This window comes from Pseudorca crassidens, chromosome 19 (genome assembly GCF_039906515.1).
Source record: "Pseudorca crassidens isolate mPseCra1 chromosome 19, mPseCra1.hap1, whole genome shotgun sequence".
In the NCBI taxonomy this organism is placed as follows: Eukaryota; Metazoa; Chordata; class Mammalia; order Artiodactyla; family Delphinidae; genus Pseudorca; species Pseudorca crassidens.
The window spans coordinates 23,079,289-23,098,388 of NC_090314.1; the positions used below are offsets into that span (position 1 = coordinate 23,079,289).

At 44.8% G+C, this 19,100-nt stretch overlaps 1 protein-coding gene and 1 long non-coding RNA gene across 3 annotated transcripts in view; one reads left to right on the plus strand and one right to left on the minus strand.

Annotated features, from left to right (window-relative positions):
- The first annotated feature begins 273 nt into the window (after nucleotides 1-273).
- On the plus strand, nucleotides 274-8,327 carry LOC137211633 (uncharacterized). Of its 2 annotated transcripts, none has more exons than XR_010937167.1 (3): nucleotides 274-766; nucleotides 1,427-2,074; nucleotides 5,883-8,327. It is a non-coding gene; the product is annotated as an uncharacterized lncRNA (long non-coding RNA). The 2 variants fall into 2 exon arrangements; XR_010937168.1 differs by having other exon boundaries at nucleotides 1,891-2,074; nucleotides 5,883-8,326.
- Nucleotides 8,328-10,068: 1,741 nt separating this feature from the next.
- CCT6B (chaperonin containing TCP1 subunit 6B) overlaps nucleotides 10,069-19,100 on the minus strand; it is an 82,013-nt gene continuing 72,981 nt past the window's right edge. The window contains exon 8 of the mRNA XM_067714401.1: nucleotides 10,069-13,040. Coding sequence (XP_067570502.1) covers nucleotides 12,919-13,040 — 122 coding nt within the window. The 3' untranslated portion in view covers nucleotides 10,069-12,918. The remainder of the gene's footprint in view (nucleotides 13,041-19,100) is intronic.

Here is a 19,100-nt window from a genome sequence, read left to right on the forward strand (position 1 = left end):
TCTTGCTTCACCAAAGCATACAAGCCAGAGGGCAATAAATGGAGTCTGCTAGCAAGAAGGAAGTCACAAACTTTGGTAACCTAATCATAAAAGTGACATCCTATTACCTTTGCCACATTCTCTTTATTAGACTCAAGTCACTTGTTCCAGCCCACACTAAAGGGGAGAAGATTACACAAGGGTGTGAATACCAGGAAGTAAAGATCACTGAAGGCCATCTTATAAGTCTGCCTACCATAGCCATTGCTAGCTGTGTGTTCTTGGCCATGTGGGACTCGAGGGACATTGTTCCAGCTAATGATTAAGAACTCTCCAGACAATAGGGGCTTCTTAGACAATGGGTGAATTTCCAGGATGTCCGGCCCCCTTCCGAGAAGGAGGGAGATAACAAAATGTAAAAAAGGTGTCTGTCAAAGACCAATCAGGCAGCTGGGGACAAGTTCCCTCTCTGGTCCGAGCCTAAGCCGGGACCAATCAGCAGGAGAACACAACCAAATCTATAATTTACATACGGGGAAGTGGGAACCTATAAAACTGACATATTCGCGCCCAAAAGGGTTCCTTCTTCGACCTCCTGCGTGAGGACCAAGGAACCCCGGTGCACCGGCCTTCAATAAACCTCTTGCGTTTTGCATCGACTTCCGACTCTTGTTGTTTCCTGGGCGAGTCGAAACTCCTAGGAGACCGCGCAGGTCTAACATTTGGGGGCTCGTCCGGGATTCCACTCGCCCCGGACCACAAGAACATCGGGAGTTGGAGGTACCAGGTAAGCTCGAGCTTGATTGTCTGTTTGTCCCTTGTTCTTTGTGGGCCATTATCGGAGGAAAGCCGTAAGAATCGGCTTATTATGGAATCTGTATCGGACCTCTGGCTAGGCAGACGTGCTAATAGCCGGCGTCCATGAGCCCTAGGGGACGCCCTGGTGGCTCATCTGGAAGGAGAGGCAAACTCTGTCTCCCCTTCACTCGATTTCGGCAGTTCCCTTGGTGATAACTGCCATCTGAAGAAGTTTCGGTTTTGAAGCGAGCTCGCGGTGGCCCATACGTATATGTGTTTCGTGGAGTTTTAACTGTTTCTGTATTGTGGTCTATTCTTCTTCTCTGACGGACGACAATGGGACAAACTATGACGACTTCTCTTTCCCTTACCCTAAGCTATTGGACCGAAGTTCGGGCCAGAGCCCATAATTTTTCGGTAGAGGTAAAGAAAGGAAAGTGGCAGACTTTGTGTGCCTCTGAATGGCCAACATTTCAGATAGGATGGCCCCCCGAAGGATCCTTTTTATTAGACAAGATTAAGCTGCTGAAGTCTAAGATATTTAATATAGATCCCCACGGACATCCAGACCAAGTACCATATGTCTTGGTCTGGGAAGATTTAATTCTCTCCCCACCTCCGTGGGTCCGGCCCTTTGTTTCCTCAACAGGTACGTCCGCGCATACATCAGCAGCGTCGGAGATATTAGCCTTAAAGAAAAACCCCAACACGGAGAAGCTACCCGACGCCCCGGATCTACCGAAGGCGATTTATCCTGACCCGCAGTCCGATTTGCTTCTTTTGGATTCCCCACCCCCTTATCCTCCGGCCCCGAATCCCCTACCACCTAGAGGACCCCCAGCTCCACTGCCCTCGGCACCAAGGGAACCATCCATGATGGAAGAAGAAAGGGGTCCCTCAGTGGGCACTAGGAGCCGGAGGGCTATCTCCCCGGACTCCACTGCCCTACCTCTTAGAGAATATGGCCCCCCCGATGGCCAAGGGAATAGACCTCTCCAATATTGGCCCTTTTCCTCTGCAGATCTTTATAATTGGAAAATGCATAACCCAACTTTTTCCGAAAATCCACAGGCCCTTACCGCTTTAATAGAATCTCTTGTTTTCTCCCACCAGCCCACATGGGATGATTGTCAGCAGCTGCTCCAGACTCTCCTAACGACTGAGGAGAGGCAACGGGTTCTTTTAGAAGCCAGAAAAAATGTATTAGGCGCCAATGGGCAACCTACCCAGCTGCCTAACGAGATTGATGCTGGTTTCCCACTCGTCAGGCCAAACTGGGATTTCAATGCCCCGGAAGGTAGGGAGCGCCTGAAAATGTATCGCCAGGCTCTGGTAGCGGGTCTCCATGGAGCGGCCAGACGGCCCACTAATTTGGCTAAGGTAAGGGAAGTAACTCAGGGGCCCCAGGAATCGCCAACTGTGTTCCTGGAACGTTTAATGGAAGCCTTTAGACGCTTTACCCCTTATGATCCAACTTCGGAGGGACATAGGGCTACTATAGCAATGGCTTTCATAGATCAAGCGGCCCCTGATATTAAGAAGAAATTACAGAGGCTAGATGGCTTGCAGGGATTTTCGCTTCAGGAGTTAGTAAAAGAGGCAGATAAAGTATATAACAAAAGAGAAACAGAGGAAGAGAAGGAAGAAAGAAAGCAGAAAGAGCAGGAAGCCCGTGAAATAAAACGGGATAAGAGACAGGAGAGGAATTTAAGTAAGATACTGGCCACTGTGGTTGGAGGAAGAAATATAGGGGATAGAAATAGGCAGGAAGGGCGAACGGCAGACAGAAGGCGGCCATTAGACAAGGACCAATGTGCCTACTGTAAAGAAAAAGGACATTGGGCGAGAGAATGCCCTAAGAAAAAGAATGGAGGAAGGCCAACCAAAAACAAAATCTTAACATTGAAAGAAGAAGACTAGGAAAGTCAGGGCTCGAACCCTCTCCCCGAGCCCTGGGTAACTCTTAAAGTGGAGGGGGAACCTGTTCAATTTTTGGTAGATACCGGAGCCCAGCACTCCGTCCTTCTCCACTCAAAAGGTCCTATCTCAGCTAAAAGGTCATGGGTACAAGGAGCCACTGGGAATAAACAATATTCATGGACCACACGAAGGACAGTAGATCTTGGGATTGGACGAGTAACCCATTCATTTTTGATTATTCCGGAATGCCCCTATCCTTTGCTGGGAAGAGATTTACTCTCCAAAGTAGGGGCTCAAATCCACTTTCAGCCAGAAGGTCCCACCATAACTGATAATAAGGGAAGGTTACTTCAAATATTGACTATGAAATTAGAAGATGAATATAAATTATACGAGCAGCCTTCATCCTCACGAGTTAATGTTACTGATTGGGTAACTCGGTTCCCTCAAGCCTGGGCAGAAACTGCCGGAATGGGGATGGCCAAAAATCGGCCCCCGGTGCTAGTGGAACTCAAGGCAACTGCCACCCCAATAACGGTCCGTCAATACCCCATGAGTAGAGAAGCCAAAGACTGTATCCGTCCCCATATACAGAGGCTACTAGACTTGGGCATCTTAATAAGATGTCAATCAGCATGGAACACCCCTCTCCTGCCGGTAAAGAAACCAGGAACAAATGATTATCGGCCGGTGCAGGATCTACGAGAGGTAAACAAACGGGTGGCAGACCTCCACCCCACAGTTCCAAACCCTTACAACCTCCTGAGCACTCTTCCACCTCAACATACGTGGTATACTGTTTTGGACCTTAAAGATGCTTTTTTCTGTTTAAGACTCTCTCCCCTGAGCCAACCCTACTTTGCCTTCGAATGGAAAGATCCAACATCGGGAATGTCTGGTCAGCTGACATGGACACGCCTACCTCAGGGATTTAAGAACTCCCCGACCATCTTTGATGAAGCCCTCCATCAGGATTTGGCATTATATAGAGAATCAAATCCCCAGGTAACATTACTCCAATACGTTGATGATATTTTATTAGCTGCTGAGACCCAAGAAGATTGTATCAAGGGTACTGAAAAACTGTTAACGGGACTTGGAACCCTGGGATATAGAGCCTCAGCCAAGAAAGCACAAATATGCCAACAACAGGTCAGTTACCTGGGGTATCTATTAAAAGGGGGGCAAAGATGGCTCATGGAGAGCAGAAAGGATACGGTGGCCCAAATTCCGGCTCCCAAAAACGCCAGGCAGGTTAGAGAATTTTTGGGGATGGCCGGATTCTGTAGACTATGGATTCCAGGGTTTGCTGAGCTGGCAGCCCCATTGTACCCCCTAACCAAAAACAGCACTCCTTTCGTTTGGGGCGATAAGGAACAACGGGCTTTTGACCAAATCAAACGAGCTTTACTTTCAGCTCCAGCCCTAGGACTGCCAGATGTAACCAAACCTTTTCATTTATATGTGGCCGAAAATAAGGGCATTGCAAAAGGAGTATTGACTCAGAAATTGGGTCCCTGGAATCGCCCAGTTGCTTATTTGTCAAAAAAATTGGACCCTGTGGCATCAGGATGGCCCACCTGTTTAAAGATAATCGCTGCAGTGGCCGTTCTAGTCAAAGATGCTGACAAACTAACTTTAGGACAAAATCTAACGATAACAGCTCCTCATGCCCTGGAAAATGTAGTCCATCAACCACCGGATAGGTGGCTAACTAATGCCAGGATGACCCATTACCAAACCCTGTTGCTAAACTCAGATCGCATCAAGTTTGCTCCAGCCACAGGACTCAATCCAGCCACCTTGCTACCTGATCCTGACTTGGAAGGCTCCACCATCATACATGATTGTCAGGAAGTACTAGCCGCAGCACACGGCAGTAGGCCAGATCTGATGGACCTGCCCCTCCCTGATGCTGATTTCACCTGGTTCACGGATGGGAGCAGTTTCCTGGAGGAAGGTAAGCGTCGAACTGGGGCAGCCGTGGTAGACGGAAAACAAGTCATATGGGCAGTGGCGCTACCACAAGGGACCTCAGCCCAACGAGCTGAATTAATTGCCCTGACGAGGGCATTAGAGATGGCAGAGAATAAAAAAGTAAACATCTACACAGACAGTAGATATGCGTTTGCTACCGCTCATATCCACGGTGCCATTTACCAACAGAGAGGGCTACTAACTTCAGGTGGCAAAGAAATTAAAAACAAAGATGAAATCGTGGCTTTGTTGACTGCACTCATGCTTCCTACTAAAGTCAGTATCATCCACTGCCCTGGACATCAAAAAGGAAATACCCCAATAATTAGGGGAAATAATATGGCTGACCAAGTGGCCCGAGAAATAGCATCGGGAGAAGTCATTTTAGGACTGTCAGATAAAGTTCCTGAAAAACCAGGCCGCGATGAAGAAATCATCCCGGCCACAACAAAAGGAACTTTGTCCCCTCAGCAAGCAGAATCCATGTTACAACAGATGCACAGATGGACACATTTGGGGACTAAAAAGATGGCAGCCTTGTTACAAAAAGCCGGGTACGAAACCCCTGGAATGACAAAATTAGCTGAACAAATTGTGCAGGAATGCGTCCCATGTCAACAGGTAAATGCTCACAAAGGGAAACTGGAAACTGGAAAGAGACTCAGGGGGGACCGCCCAGGAACTTACTGGGAAGTGGACTTTACCGAAGTGCGTCCTGGAAGGTACGGTAATAAATACCTTTTAGTTTTTGTAGACACTTTTTCAGGATGGATAGAGGCTTTCCCAACAAAGAAAGAAACAGCTGCTGTAGTAGCCAAGAAGATTTTAGAAGAAATTTTTCCTCGATTTGGAGCATCAAAGGTAATAGGGTCTGATAATGGTCCAGCCTTCGTCGCCCAGGTAAGTCAGGATGTGGCCAGATATTTGGGGACTGATTGGAAATTACATTGTGCCTATAGACCCCAAAGTTTAGGTCAGGTAGAAAGAATGAATAGGACTCTAAAAGAGACCCTAACTAAATTGTCCTTGGAGACTGGCGGTACCGATTGGATGGTGCTCCTTCCTTTGGCCCTGTTCCGGGTTAGAAATACACCTTCCCGATACCATCTTACTCCTTTTGAAATATTATATGGTGCCCCGCCTCCCCTCCTCACTTTAGGAAAAGAAATAAAACCTGATTGTCAAAATAACACTGACTTATATGCTAGGCTACTGGGACTCCAATTGGTCCAGAAAGAAATATGGTCCCAACTCGCCAAGGCCTACCAACCGGGAACACCGGGAGAAACTCATCCTTTCCAAGTCGGAGACTCCGTATACGTCCGTCGGCATCGAACCCAGACGTTGGAACCTCGATGGAAAGGACCATACACCGTCCTCCTCACCACCCCAACGGCCATAAAAGTGGACGGCATCGCTGCCTGGATCCATGCTTCACATGTGAAGGCTGCACCAGCGACGGCATCATCAGGATGGCGGGCCCAAAGAACCGACAACCCGCTCAAACTCAAGCTTCTACGAACCTAAGACTTATAATTTTGGTTTTACTGCCTTTACTGACTGTAAGTGATTTTAGCCCTCACCTCCCCCAACGTTTAACTTGGCAGGTAATTTCTCAGACTGGAGATGTAACCTGGTCCATTAGTCATACTGCACCCCCCTGGACCTGGTGGCCAGATCTTTTTCCTGATGTTTGTAAATTGGCTATAGGAGCACCTTATTGGGATACAGAAGATTCTCATGATATGAACACTGCCCCTTCCAAAGTTTCGGAAACTGATTGGTTTGGGCCGGGTTGCAAAAATGCAGGCAAAAGAATGATGCTTGGTATCCTCACTTTCTACGTATGCCCCGGGTTCCACCGCCCTTGATCTCTGAATTATAAATGTGGTGGAACTGAAAACTTTTATTGCAAAAGCTGGGGATGTGAAACTACCGGGGATACTAATTGGAAACCCACCTCAACTTGGGATTTTATTACTGTAACGGCTAATTATTCTCATAATGAGGATACCGGACACCGGAGTAAATGTTCAGGATGGTGTCATCCCCTTAAAATTTCCTTTAGTAATCCCGGAAAAAGAGATAAAAAATGGATAAATGGTCATTCTTGGGGCGTTAGATTTTACATGAGGGGATATGATTTAGGAATATTAATGACCCTTAAGCTAAAGATTGAGACTCCTGCTCCTATATCAATAGGCCCAAATCCCATACTTGGCCCCCCTTTGCTTCCCCCGGCCCCTTCAACTACGTCAACAAAGAATGAGACTAATGAAACCTCTGGATCCAAAGAACCCGCAGTTAAGCCTGGGACTCCTCAGGATAGGATGCTTTCTTTGGTGCAGGCAGCCTTTACGGTTCTCAATGCTACAAACCCAGAGGCTACAAAATCATGTTGGCTTTGCTATGCTGCCCCTCCCCCTTATTATGATGCTATAGGATATAGCTCCAACTATACTAATTCTACCTCCTCAGACCAATGTCGATGGAAGCAAGAAGGGAACAGTAAATTAACCCTGTCCTCGGTTTTTGGAAATGGTACTTGTATAGGAACACCTCCCCAGTCCCATAGACACCTTTGTCATGATTTTAGCCTCCCTTCAGGCTCAGGATATCTTGTACCTCCTCAAGATGGATGGTGGACATGTAACACGGGGCTCACCCCTTGTGTCTCTTTAGAGGTTCTTAATACTTCAGCTGACTTTTGTGTGTTAGTGCAATTAGTCCCTAGACTTATCTACCATTCAGACTCATCCTTTTTAGATGAATATGTAGGAAAAACAAAAAACAAAAGAGAACCTGTAACCCTCACATTGGCTGTCCTTCTAGGACTAGGAATATCTGCCGGGATAGGAACAGGAACCACAGCCCTCATACAACAACCCCAGTATTATGCAAGTTTAAGACAGGCTGTAGACATCGACCTTCGAGCAATAGAAAGTTCCATAACTCAACTAAAGGAATCACTCACCTCACTTTCAGAAATGGTGTTGCAGCCTAGATTTGCTGTTTCTTAAGGAAGGGGGATTATGCGCCGCTCTAAAAGAAGAATGTTGCTTTTATATTGATCATTCAGGAACCATTACCAAAACCATGGATAAACTAAGGGAACGCTTAGATAAAAGGCAAAGGGAGAGAGAGAACGAAAAAGGATGGTTTCAATCATGGTTTGATAAGTCCCCCTGGTTTACCACCTTAATCTCTACTCTGTTGGGACCTCTTATTGTTTTATTGTTGATTTTAACTTTTGGACCATGTGTTCTAAATCGCTTGATAGCATTTATTAGAGAACGTATCAGTACTGTACAAGTTCTAATGTTAAGACAACAGTACCAAAGTTTACGAACAGAAGGTTGAGATTCCATGATTGGAATCAATAGTCACAAGAAAAAGGGGGGAATGTGGGACTCGAGGGACATTGTTCCAGCTAATGATTAAGAACTCTCCAGACAATAGGGGCTTCTTAGACAATGGGTGAATTTCCAGGATGTCCGGCCCCCTTCCGAGAAGGAGGGAGATAACAAAATGTAAAAAAGGTGTCTGTCAAAGACCAATCAGGCAGCTGGGGACAAGTTCCCTCTCTGGTCCGAGCCTAAGCCGGGACCAATCAGCAGGAGAACACAACCAAATCTATAATTTACATGCGGGGAAGTGGGAACCTATAAAACTGACATATTCGCGCCCAAAAGGGTTCCTTCTTCGACCTCCTGCGTGAGGACCAAGGAACCCCGGTGCACCGGCCTTCAATAAACCTCTTGCGTTTTGCATCGACTTCCGACTCTTGTTGTTTCCTGGGCGAGTCGAAACTCCTAGGAGACCGCGCAGGTCTAACAGCCACATTCCTTAACCTCTCTGAGTGTCAGTTTTCTCCTCTGGGGATACTACGCTTGGCATCAAGCACATAGAAGGTGCTCGAGAAATGGTAGTTATTACTCTTCTAATTGCTATTGATAGACTGGGGGGCCAGGAGAGGCATGTCAGGCTGATGAGCCGCCAGGCACACACAGGAAAATAGGTGGACCTGGACACCAGGCAGGGACAGCAGACAAGGTACATGGGCCTTCCCAGTCTGGGCGGGGGAGGGAAGATTTGCTTGCGAAGTAGAGGAAATCATTTGCTAAATTGGCTTCCAGCAGCAGTGTAACAGGGAGAGTTTGGGGCAACCTGCAGATGTTGAACTAGGAACCTTGAGAGTGAGCCACACAGAGCTCCCCTTCACATCATGGCTTCAGGAGGCAGGCTAGAACCTCTGGGATTTGGAGTCCCAAGGAGCTGGTCTCCTCTAAGAGGATCTGAAGGGAACCAGTACTGAGTACAGCACTGGCCAGCTGGCTGATCATATAGGACCTTCCCAAATCAGATGTTTGCAAGTCAGGGGAGCTTGCACGTAACATCAGCCAGTGCTTAGTGAAAGGTGGTACCTATGGAGAGCAAGGACTTTCTTGAAGAGCTCTGCTTCACGCTGTTAAAACAACTGTCTGATGAAAACCATAGCCAGTTGCTCTAGGCTGTAACCCATAGAGAAGAAAAAGAATAGAATCCTGGAGTACCCACGCTGAAATGACTTTAGAGGATCACAGATGGGCATCAGGGAGCCATGAGCCCTCTGAAATTATTTACAAAATTGTATGTGTGGCTGTGCATTTTGTGGAGGCAGAAAAATCTGTCTACCATCCCAAACAGATTAGGAACACAGACCCAGTCCGACTCTCCCATTTTACAGATAAAGAGACTGAGGCCCAGGTGGTAACAGGAACTCCCCCAGGCCATACAGTTATCCAGCAGGGGACCAAGATGAGGACCCAGGCCAGCCCGTTTTCTCTTGGCCAGATTCAAAGCCCACCCTTCACCTGCAGAAGCTTAGACTCTACATCCTAATAATGCAGTGACATCTCTGAATGATGTTTAATTATCTTGCAAAAGAACTGCTTCAATGGGTTGCATGAAACTTAAAGGATTTTTAATAAAATCTCACAAGCTCAGGGGGCTCCAGGCCCCTCCCCATGCTCCCCTTTGTTATTTCTCCTGATCCCATGAAGATATAACATTTGTCACTGTTTCATTAGGACCTGCGGTGCCCCGTATTATTTATGAGCTTCCTATTTATTGAAAATTGTATTTTTGAGGGAGAAGAAGAGGGGGATGAAGTTTATCACAGAGAAGCCTTGGCAAGAAAATTAGTGACATTTCAATGTCCTCAAATCCCTGCCCCTATAAAAACTGAATGAGTCCAGTCCCCAGATGTCAAAGCATGACTTCAAGTCCTTTCCCAGGTGGGGTCTGTCACAGGGTTCCTTGGTACCATGATGATCCTTGGAAAAAGAGAAAGGCTTTTATAATCTCCTCTTTGATCTGATCCATGTCTATCTTCCTCAACACAAAACAAAAAAGAAAAAAAACGCCAAAAAACTGTTTTATTCAAAATAATATATGCACAAGGTTAAATACAGTATCCTGCTAAACTACTTCATACTCCCAGATCTGTTCCCCCTAGGCAGCCACGTCTAACTTTTTAAAACGTCTCTTCTTACATTTACCTTCATCTTTCTAAATAATATGCTTCTCCTGATATTTCTTCATGCATCAGTTTTAGACACAATCTGTTGACTTACTACTGTAACAGACAAGGATTTACCTCTCTTGCACCACCTCCACCCCCTCCTGCCATATCTCTATTTTTAGTTCTTCCATTGGTTACCTCTGTGATCTTCTACCCTCTAGGGTTGCACTTTGCAAAAAGAGAATCTGCACTTTGTAAAAAGAGGGTATTAATACTCCTATCCTTCCCTTCACCTCACTTCTCCCACTTCTTCCTCCTAACTTCTGTCATCCATACTTATACTTTTATGTTGGTAAAGTTGATAATATTTATATTTATTCTATAACCATAATAAGCCTTTTGGATTAATTCTAAGAAATGAAAATTGCTAAAAAATCACTAGGCACATTATTGTGCATAGGTAAAGACTACTCATTGCAGAGCCAAGTAGTGTACTATAATTACAGTTCTCTTTCAGATATAGCTCTGTGTGTGTGTGTGTGCTTATAAGTTTCAAGTTGTCTTTCTTTATTCTTTTGTCCTAGAAGTCTTAATAAGCGTATTCTATCTAGTGCCCCTTTTCATTAGGGACTACCACCATTACCGCCACCCCTGCCTGCTGGGACCTTTGGTCCTCTTGCTTCAATCTGGAATTGTTGCTCTCCAGGCCTGTGCACAGCTCTTACCCTGGAACTCATCCCTGCTCTTCTGAATTCTATCTACTACAGCTTCTTGTCTTCCCAATTTTCCCCTTTTCCTGGATTACTCCCTCATTTATTGTAATACATCCTCAAGTCGCTTTCTTAAAAAGGATTTACAGGAGATAAATTTTATGAGTCCTTGCAACTTGCGTGATGGGTTGGCTGGATACAGAAATCCTGGATTGAAAATCATTTCTTTCAGAATTATAAAGTATCCGATGTTGCTGATGAGAGTTTGAAGCCAGTCTGATTCTTGCTGCTTTGTAAGTGACCTGATTTCCCTCTTGGCAATCTTTAGAATATTCCTTTCTCCTGTCGTTCTTCTGACTCACAATGATGTGCAAAATTGGTGTGGACTTTTTTCATTTATTGTGTTGGGCACTCAGTGGGCCGTTTCTTATTTAAGTTGGAATTTACATGTAGTTTTGTAACTTATATATTGTAAACTACAGAAATATATATCAAGATACAAACATTTCCAGTATCTAATGAATTCATTCATGCCTCCTCCTGCTTGACAGTTTTCCAAAAGTAGCCCCTATTCTCTCCTCTATCACCATGGACTAGTTTCACCAGCTTCATATGAATGAACTTTTACAGTATGTATCCTTCTGTGCCTAGCTTATTTTGCATAACATTATGTCTTTGACATTCACCCATGTTGTTCCATGTAGAGTTTATTGGTTCTTTTTCACTGCTGCATAATATTCCATTTGCATATACCACAATTTATTTATACAAATGGCAATGGACCTTTGGAACCATCCCCAGTTTTAAGCTACTATGAACAATGTTTCTGTAACATTCTTGTGTATGTTTTTTTAGTGGAAATAAGTATTCACATCCCTTCAGTCTACATTTAGAAGTAGAATTGTTGGATCACAGGGTAGGCATATAATTTAGCTTTTGTAGATGCTGCCAAACAGTTTTTCAAGGTGGTTGTACAAATTTAAACTACCAGCAGCTATGTCTGAGAGTTCCAGTTGCTCCACATTCTCATCAGTACTTTCAGACCTTTTATTTTTGCCATTCAAGTAGGAGTATAGTGGTATTTTATTGTGGTTTTAATTAGCATTTCCTGATGACAGTAATATTGCGCATCTTTGAGTGTGTTTATTGACCATTTTGTACTTCTTTATTGACATTTTATTTTATTGACTTATTTTGTAAATCTTTTGCTCATTTTTACAGTTTCTTTATGAGTTTGTGGGATTTCTATATACAGTCTAGATATACATTCTGTGCTGGGTTTATGTATTACAAATACTTCTCCAAGTCTTTGGCTTGTATTTTCACTCTCTTAATGTCATCTCTACTGAAGAGAAGTTCTTAATTTTAATAGGGCCTAAATTTAGTGATTTTTCTTTTATAATTAGTGGTTTTTGTATTCTATTTAAGAAATCTTTGCCCATCCCAAAGACATGAAGCTATTCTTCTGGGTTTTTTTTGTTTTCTAGAAACTATACTGTTTTATCTTTCACATTTAGGTCTATGATCCATCCTGAATTAATTTTTGTATATGATATGTGACCAGGATTAATGTTCATTTCTTTTTCATATGGCTATCCAACTGGTCTAGTATTCACAGGTCCTTTCAATATGTAGATTCAGGTCTTCCAGCTTTAGGATATTATCTTGCATTATTTCTTGATAATTTTCAGCCCTCTGTCTGCTTTGCAGCACCCATCACTTAGATGTTAGACCTCCTGGATTGCTCCTCTTGGTCTCTTCTTTTTTTCTCTTATTTTTCTTGTCCTTTTCTTTTTTTACTTTCTGAGAATTTTCTTCAACTTTACCTTTCAAACCTTATATTGAGTTTTATCTCAACAGTACTATTTTTCATGTCCAACTAACCTATCTTGTTTTCCCATTGTTCTTGTTCCACAGCTCCACCCCACTTCTAGTTGTTAATGGAGAACTGCCCTTTTATGTCACTTTAATGGGCCATTCTCACCCCCTGCAGAGCCTTCTGCACTGAAATGAGGGCTGAAACATCTAGCCTCAGTTGGAGTTCCAGAGAGGGACCCATATCTTCAGAGGGTTCATCCCCTTTCCTCCATTATTCCTTCTTTTCACATCTTCTTTCTTCTCATTCTCTTTCTCATTGTCTAAGATTGGGTTATCTGGGGAAATAAAACAGAAATTTACACACCGGAAATTTATGGGAGTGCCTCCAGGATCAACCCTGAGGAGAGGGTGAAGAAATGGGCAGAGGAGACGAATTGCAATGCAGTTGCAACAAAGGCTTCATCTGATTCCCAAAGACAGCTCTGGAGTTGGAATGGCCCTCCAGTCATCCCACTTTGAGGAGAGAGGGCCGGAATTTTATCCTCCCCAGACCATTGTCAGTTGTTGAATGAAGCCTATGTTGGGAAGGAGGTGTAATCTTGGTCTTAGTAGCTCTCTCCAGCTGAGGGAAACTGTTGGAGGACTCAGCTGAGAGCTATCAGCTGCCAACACTCCCAGCAGCTGGGAGAATGAGTGCCTCCTATCCCTCTTGCACTGTAAGGGATCCTGTACATATTCACTCACTCCTGCTGGAACACACTGTCTGGGTCCTGCAACAACTAGGGTATAAAGTCCCTTCCCTTTTATAGTAGACCCAGCACTTCCTCCAGCCAAGTTATGTGTTGACTTTACCCCAGTAATTGTCTGACGACCAGAGGAGAGGTGGAGCTGGAGTCTAAGGGCAGTGTATGTTGTCCAAGGCCTCTGCATCATCCTCCAGCAAGGACAGAGCAGAGGAGGTGAGTGGCCTTTAATAGGGAAGATCAGGCCATCTGCAGGCCCAAAGGACCAGAGGGATCTGAAGATTGATGATATTCAGGTGCACTGACCCAGATGTTCCCATCGCAAGTTTGGGGATCCCACTCCTTCCCAGTCATGGTTATGATCTTGGAGAAGCAAACTGGCCTTGATATTCAGATTTTTCTGCCCTTCAGTTCCAAGATCATTTTAGGTGCTGCCTCTTGGGCCACTCCTGGCACTAACTTTCTCAGGTGGATTTAGGTAGACAGAGGTTCATGTTCAGAAAGTTTCCTAGGAGTTTCCTGGGGGTCGACACCCATGGAAGAGCATCAATGCCTCCAGCCAAAGACCCCAAGGAACACCTCCACAGGTGAGCAAGTTGGCGTTACTGCTTGCTGGAGTGAGGAACATCATGAGGACTTGTAGGACATCTCAGTAAGGGGATGTTAAAAAGGACCTAAAGGATTTGGACTCATTTTAGGTGATTTAGGAGATGGTTCAATTTTGCTCTGAATTGGCTGCTATTAGGAAACAAGGGTTCTTCTATGCTTCATACGCATCTGTGATTATATTCGATGTTCAGATGGCTTAATAAATCTAATCTAGAAGGAGAGAGACCAAAGTGAGGCTAAAGCCGTAGTTGGGAAAAGAAGCAGCATCACTCACATTAGTCAGTAAAGGAGGATGTTTATTTTTGTGGTTTGCACAGTGATCATGCTTTTGTCTTTGCTTAGACGAGATTACAGAGTGGTCTTGTTTTGTGCCTCCTTTGATCATGGTCACTGACTGGCCTCGTCCAGTGTTCTGTAAGAGGGTTTATGTCTAACGGGCCTAGGTTAAGTGTAAGGCCAGCTCCTGGATGTCAGAGGCTGCTTGTGTCTATCTCAGGAGTGAGGGAAGCAGGATTGGGTGGAGGGAGGAATTGAACTATGATATAGTCATAGCAAAGGCCTCAGCAGATCCCACAGCGAGTGATGGAGCTAAGATGGCCCTTCAGATTTGTCCCACTCTGAGGAAGGGGCCGAGCCCTTATACCTCCCTCCCAACAGTGAGCAGTCGTTGGATGCAGACCACCCCTGGGAGGGGTAAGGCTGTGGGTGAGGCAGCTCATTTGTGGCTGAAGCTACCCCAGAGAACAACCAGCATCCACTAGACTCAATCTCTCTCCCTCTCCTTCACACATGTCCCATGTGAAACCGGGACCCTGAAACTCCCTGTGTGTACTAGACCTTACAGTGGGGAAATAAAGGAATCCACATGGTGCATTTCCCCCTCAGCCCCATAACTCCCTCTTACCACACCAACATGGGGTGTGTGGGACAGAGGGGAGTGAGGCTGGAGGAGAAGGAGGGCGAATGACGGCTCTGTCCTGGACCAGAGGTGGGGGATAGAATTAAAATCACTAAAACTAGCACCTTTGTACAAGCCTCCCACACAACCCCCGTATCAGCCCTGTCTTCTCCATCCCTCCTGGGAGCAAAATAATGTAAAATATCCTTCCAAGTAGCTAACCCACATTACAAAGAGAAATTGGGGGGGGAGACTTAGGCTACAGGGAAGGATTCAAATTGAAAATGCTCAGGGAATCCCATTAATAAAAACAATAATTCAGCTCCTTACTGAGTAATCCCAGAAAAAGAAAAGAAATTGCTGAGTCCCTGACTGAATGAGGAACAGGGACAAGAGGAGGTGAAACAGGGACAGGTTGACAGACTGGTCCCTAGCCCACAAATGCCCCTTTGAGTTTCTCCAGAGAAACGTAAAGGTCTGTGGTTTTAATAACCCTGTAATGGGGCCCAAACCAATCTTTCCCCTGGCTGCTTAACACGAGAGGTCTCCAAACTGGAGGTGTAAAGATCTAAAGGCATGTGCTGACCAGAGACCTGGATTCAGTGGGAGTCTCTCTGCACCTCTCAGATTTGCCTGTACAAAGAACAGGATGGGCGCTAACACTGCAGCCACCAGCTCTTTGTCAAGAACTGTGCTAGCTACTTTGTCCCTTATCTCCTATATAATTTTTCTTTTCTTGGCTGAGCCGTGTGGCTTGTGGGATCTTAGTTCCCCGACCAGGGGTCGAACCCGTGCCCCCTGCAGTGAAAGTGCAGAGCCCTAACCACTGAACCGCCAGGGAATTCCCTCCTATATAATGTTAATAATAAAATAATTAGCATATTCTGGGAGCTCATTACATACCAGATGCTGTGCATTATCTCACTGACCCTCACAAGGAAACTGAGAGGTAGACCTATTAATAACTCCATTTTTCTTTGGTTAACACCTTTGTTGAGATACAATTCACATACTTTACGACTGACCCGTTAAAGTACACAATTCAATGGTTTTTAGTATATTCTCAGAGTTGTGCAACCGTCACCACTACCAATTTTAGAATGTTTTCATTACCTCTCCCAAAAAACCCCACACCTTTTAGTTTTCACTCCACCCACCCTTCCATTCCCCTGGAGACAACCACTTATCTACTTCCTATCTCTATACATTTGCCTATTCTGGATGTTTCATATAAATGGACGCATACAATATGTGATCTTTTGTGACTAGCTTCTTTAACCTAGCATGATGTTTTCAAGGTTCACCATGCTACAGCATGTATCAGTACTTCATTCATTTTATTGCTGAATAATACTTCATTGCATAAACATACCACATTTTGTTTATCCAGTCATCAGTTGATGGCCATTTGGTTTGTTTCCACCTTTTGGCTATTAAGAATAATGCTGTGGGGCTTCCCTGGTGGTGCAGTGGTTGAAAGTCTGCCTGCCGATGCAGGGGACGCGGGTTCGTGCCCCGGTCTGGGAAGATCCCACATGCCACGGAGCGGCTAGGCCCGTGAGCCATGGCCACTGAGCCTGCGTGTCCGGAACCTGTGCTCCGCAACAGGAGAAGCCACAACAGTGAGAGGCCCGCGTACCGCAAATAAAGAAAGAAAGAAAGAATAATGCTGCTATGAACATCTGTGTATAAGATTTTGTGTGGACACGTTTTCATTTCTCTTGTGTATACATAAGAGTGGAATTGCAGAATCATATGGTAACTCATGTTTAACTTTTTAAGGAACTGCCAAACTGTTTTTCCAAAGTGGCTGCACAATTTTACATTCTCAATATCTGTGTATGAGGGTTCCAATTTCTCCACATCCTCACCAACACTTGTCTTTTTCGATTATGGTCATCCTACCATTATAACATGGTATATCATTGTGGTTTTGCTTGGCATTGCCCTAATAGTTAATGATGTTAAGCATCTTTTCATGTACTTATTGGCCATTTGTACATCTTCTTTGGAGAAATGCCTATTCAGATCCTTTGCACATTTTTAATTGGGTTACTTGCCTTTTTATTATTGAGTTGTAAGAGTTCTTTATGTATTCTAAATACAAGTTCTTTATCAGATACATGATTTGAAAATATTTTCTCCCATTCTGTAGGCTGTCTTTTCACTTTCTTGATAGTATCCACAAAAGTTTTTAATTTTCATGAAGTTCAATTTATCTATTTTTTATTTTGTTGCTTATAATAATCCCACTTTACATATGAAAAAAACTGAGGCAGGTTTTTAGCAACTTGCCCGAGAACACATAATAGCAACTGACAGAGCCAAGATTCAATCCCAGGTCTACAGACTTCAAAGCTTCCTTTGAGGGCCTGAGAAGTCACCCTGAGCAGGGACTGTGTCTTCTGTGGTCCTGCCTGAACTGGGGCAGGTCCCCAAGCCCTGGGAGAATGCTTACTCCTACCCCTGCCCATGGGAGTCAGGAAAGGCCCCAGTATCAGGCCCTGGCAATGAAATGTGCCCCAGATGCGGATACCTGAACTACCCCTCTGCAAGTCTCACAAGGCATAGAAGAGAAACTCTCCCACTTGGAAAGTTTCCATACAGTGTGGCCTGTGGCAGGTGGATGGACAAAAGGAACCTCTCAATCTAGGACCCACCAACACACCAGAGACCAGGAGTTCACCCACCAATATTCAGAGATTCTTACAAAATCCTTCATGCTCTACTTTAATGTTTCCCATACGTCACCTCATTTTTCTCTATAAATATTCATTCCTTCAACAAATGTACATCAGGCACCTATTCAATGCAAAGCACTGAGCCAAGAAACTGGGAGATAAAGTGTTTTTCTCTTTGGATCACCCTGGGAAAATGGAGGAACTACTGACCCTGGTCTAGAAGTGAAGAAGTGGAAGTATCGGAACTTTTCATAACTTGACCAAGGTGACAAAACCAGACAGTGGTGACCCAATAAAGCCCAGATCCCGGGGCCCTACATCCAGGCTCTGTCTACACCACAATGAACATCATCAGTCAGTGGGGTCAAATTCAAGGTTATCTCTGCCTTCGTTTCCCATCTAAGAATGGGACTCACCCATTAGAAAAATATCACTCAAACCCAAGAACACAAAGCCGGCTGTAAGTGGGTCTCACAGCAACCATTCCTTCTGCCCCTTCTGCAGAAACAACATGGTAGCTCCACTACTTCAGAAAGGATCTACTATGGTGCTGACTTGGCAATCTGGCTTCCCAGCTTCCATCTTTTGATGATTATTATTTTACGACTAATTTTCCAGTCAAATCCTTTATTTGTGCAAAAGCCCATCCAGCCTTGGGCACTTTCTTCTTGTCTTTGAATTTTATCTCTCTTTTTAATTAAAAAAAAAAACCCACACACATAAGGCAGCAGCACAAACTAGGTCACCATCAAAGACTTCCCTTCACAAAGAGTAGTCCTACAGAGATTAACCCTAGCACTGCCACTGATGCAGGGGGAGACTTTGCTCAGGTTACTTCACCTCCCTAGGCTCAGTATTTTTCTCTCAAATAAGTGGTTTAGGCTCCGCTCACCTGAAAGCCCCTTCCAGCTCTTAAAATTCTTGGGTCCTCATTTAGGCCTGAGTCACAAAAACTAACTATATATTCCTAGGATGGGATGGTAGCCAAGTTGCACAATGACCTCAAATGCAAACCAAGGGTGCACTCCACCTGTTCTTAAGGATGACAGGCACATTTATTGAGCCCCTGTTGTGTGTCAGAAACCTCATGTTTAATCTTCCATCACCACTGTGAAGGAGCAGTCAGAGGAATTCATTTTAAATATAAGCCAGATCATTATCATTTCTCTGTGCAAAACTCTCCAAGGGCTTCCTTCTCATGTAGAGTCAAAGCCAAAATCCTGACAATGACCTACAAGGTCCTTCATGACCCGCCATCTCTCCATCCCCTCTGCCCCCACTCTCCCCAGGTCACTCCGTTCCAGCCACACCGGTCTCCTCGCTGTTCCATGGACGTACCAAGCACGCTCACCTCTCGGCCTTTGCTCTTGTTCCCTCTGCCTGGGATTCTCTTCCTCTAGACCAGAAGTCCTCAACCAGGGGACAATTCCACTTCCCAGGGGACAATATCTGGAGACATTTTTG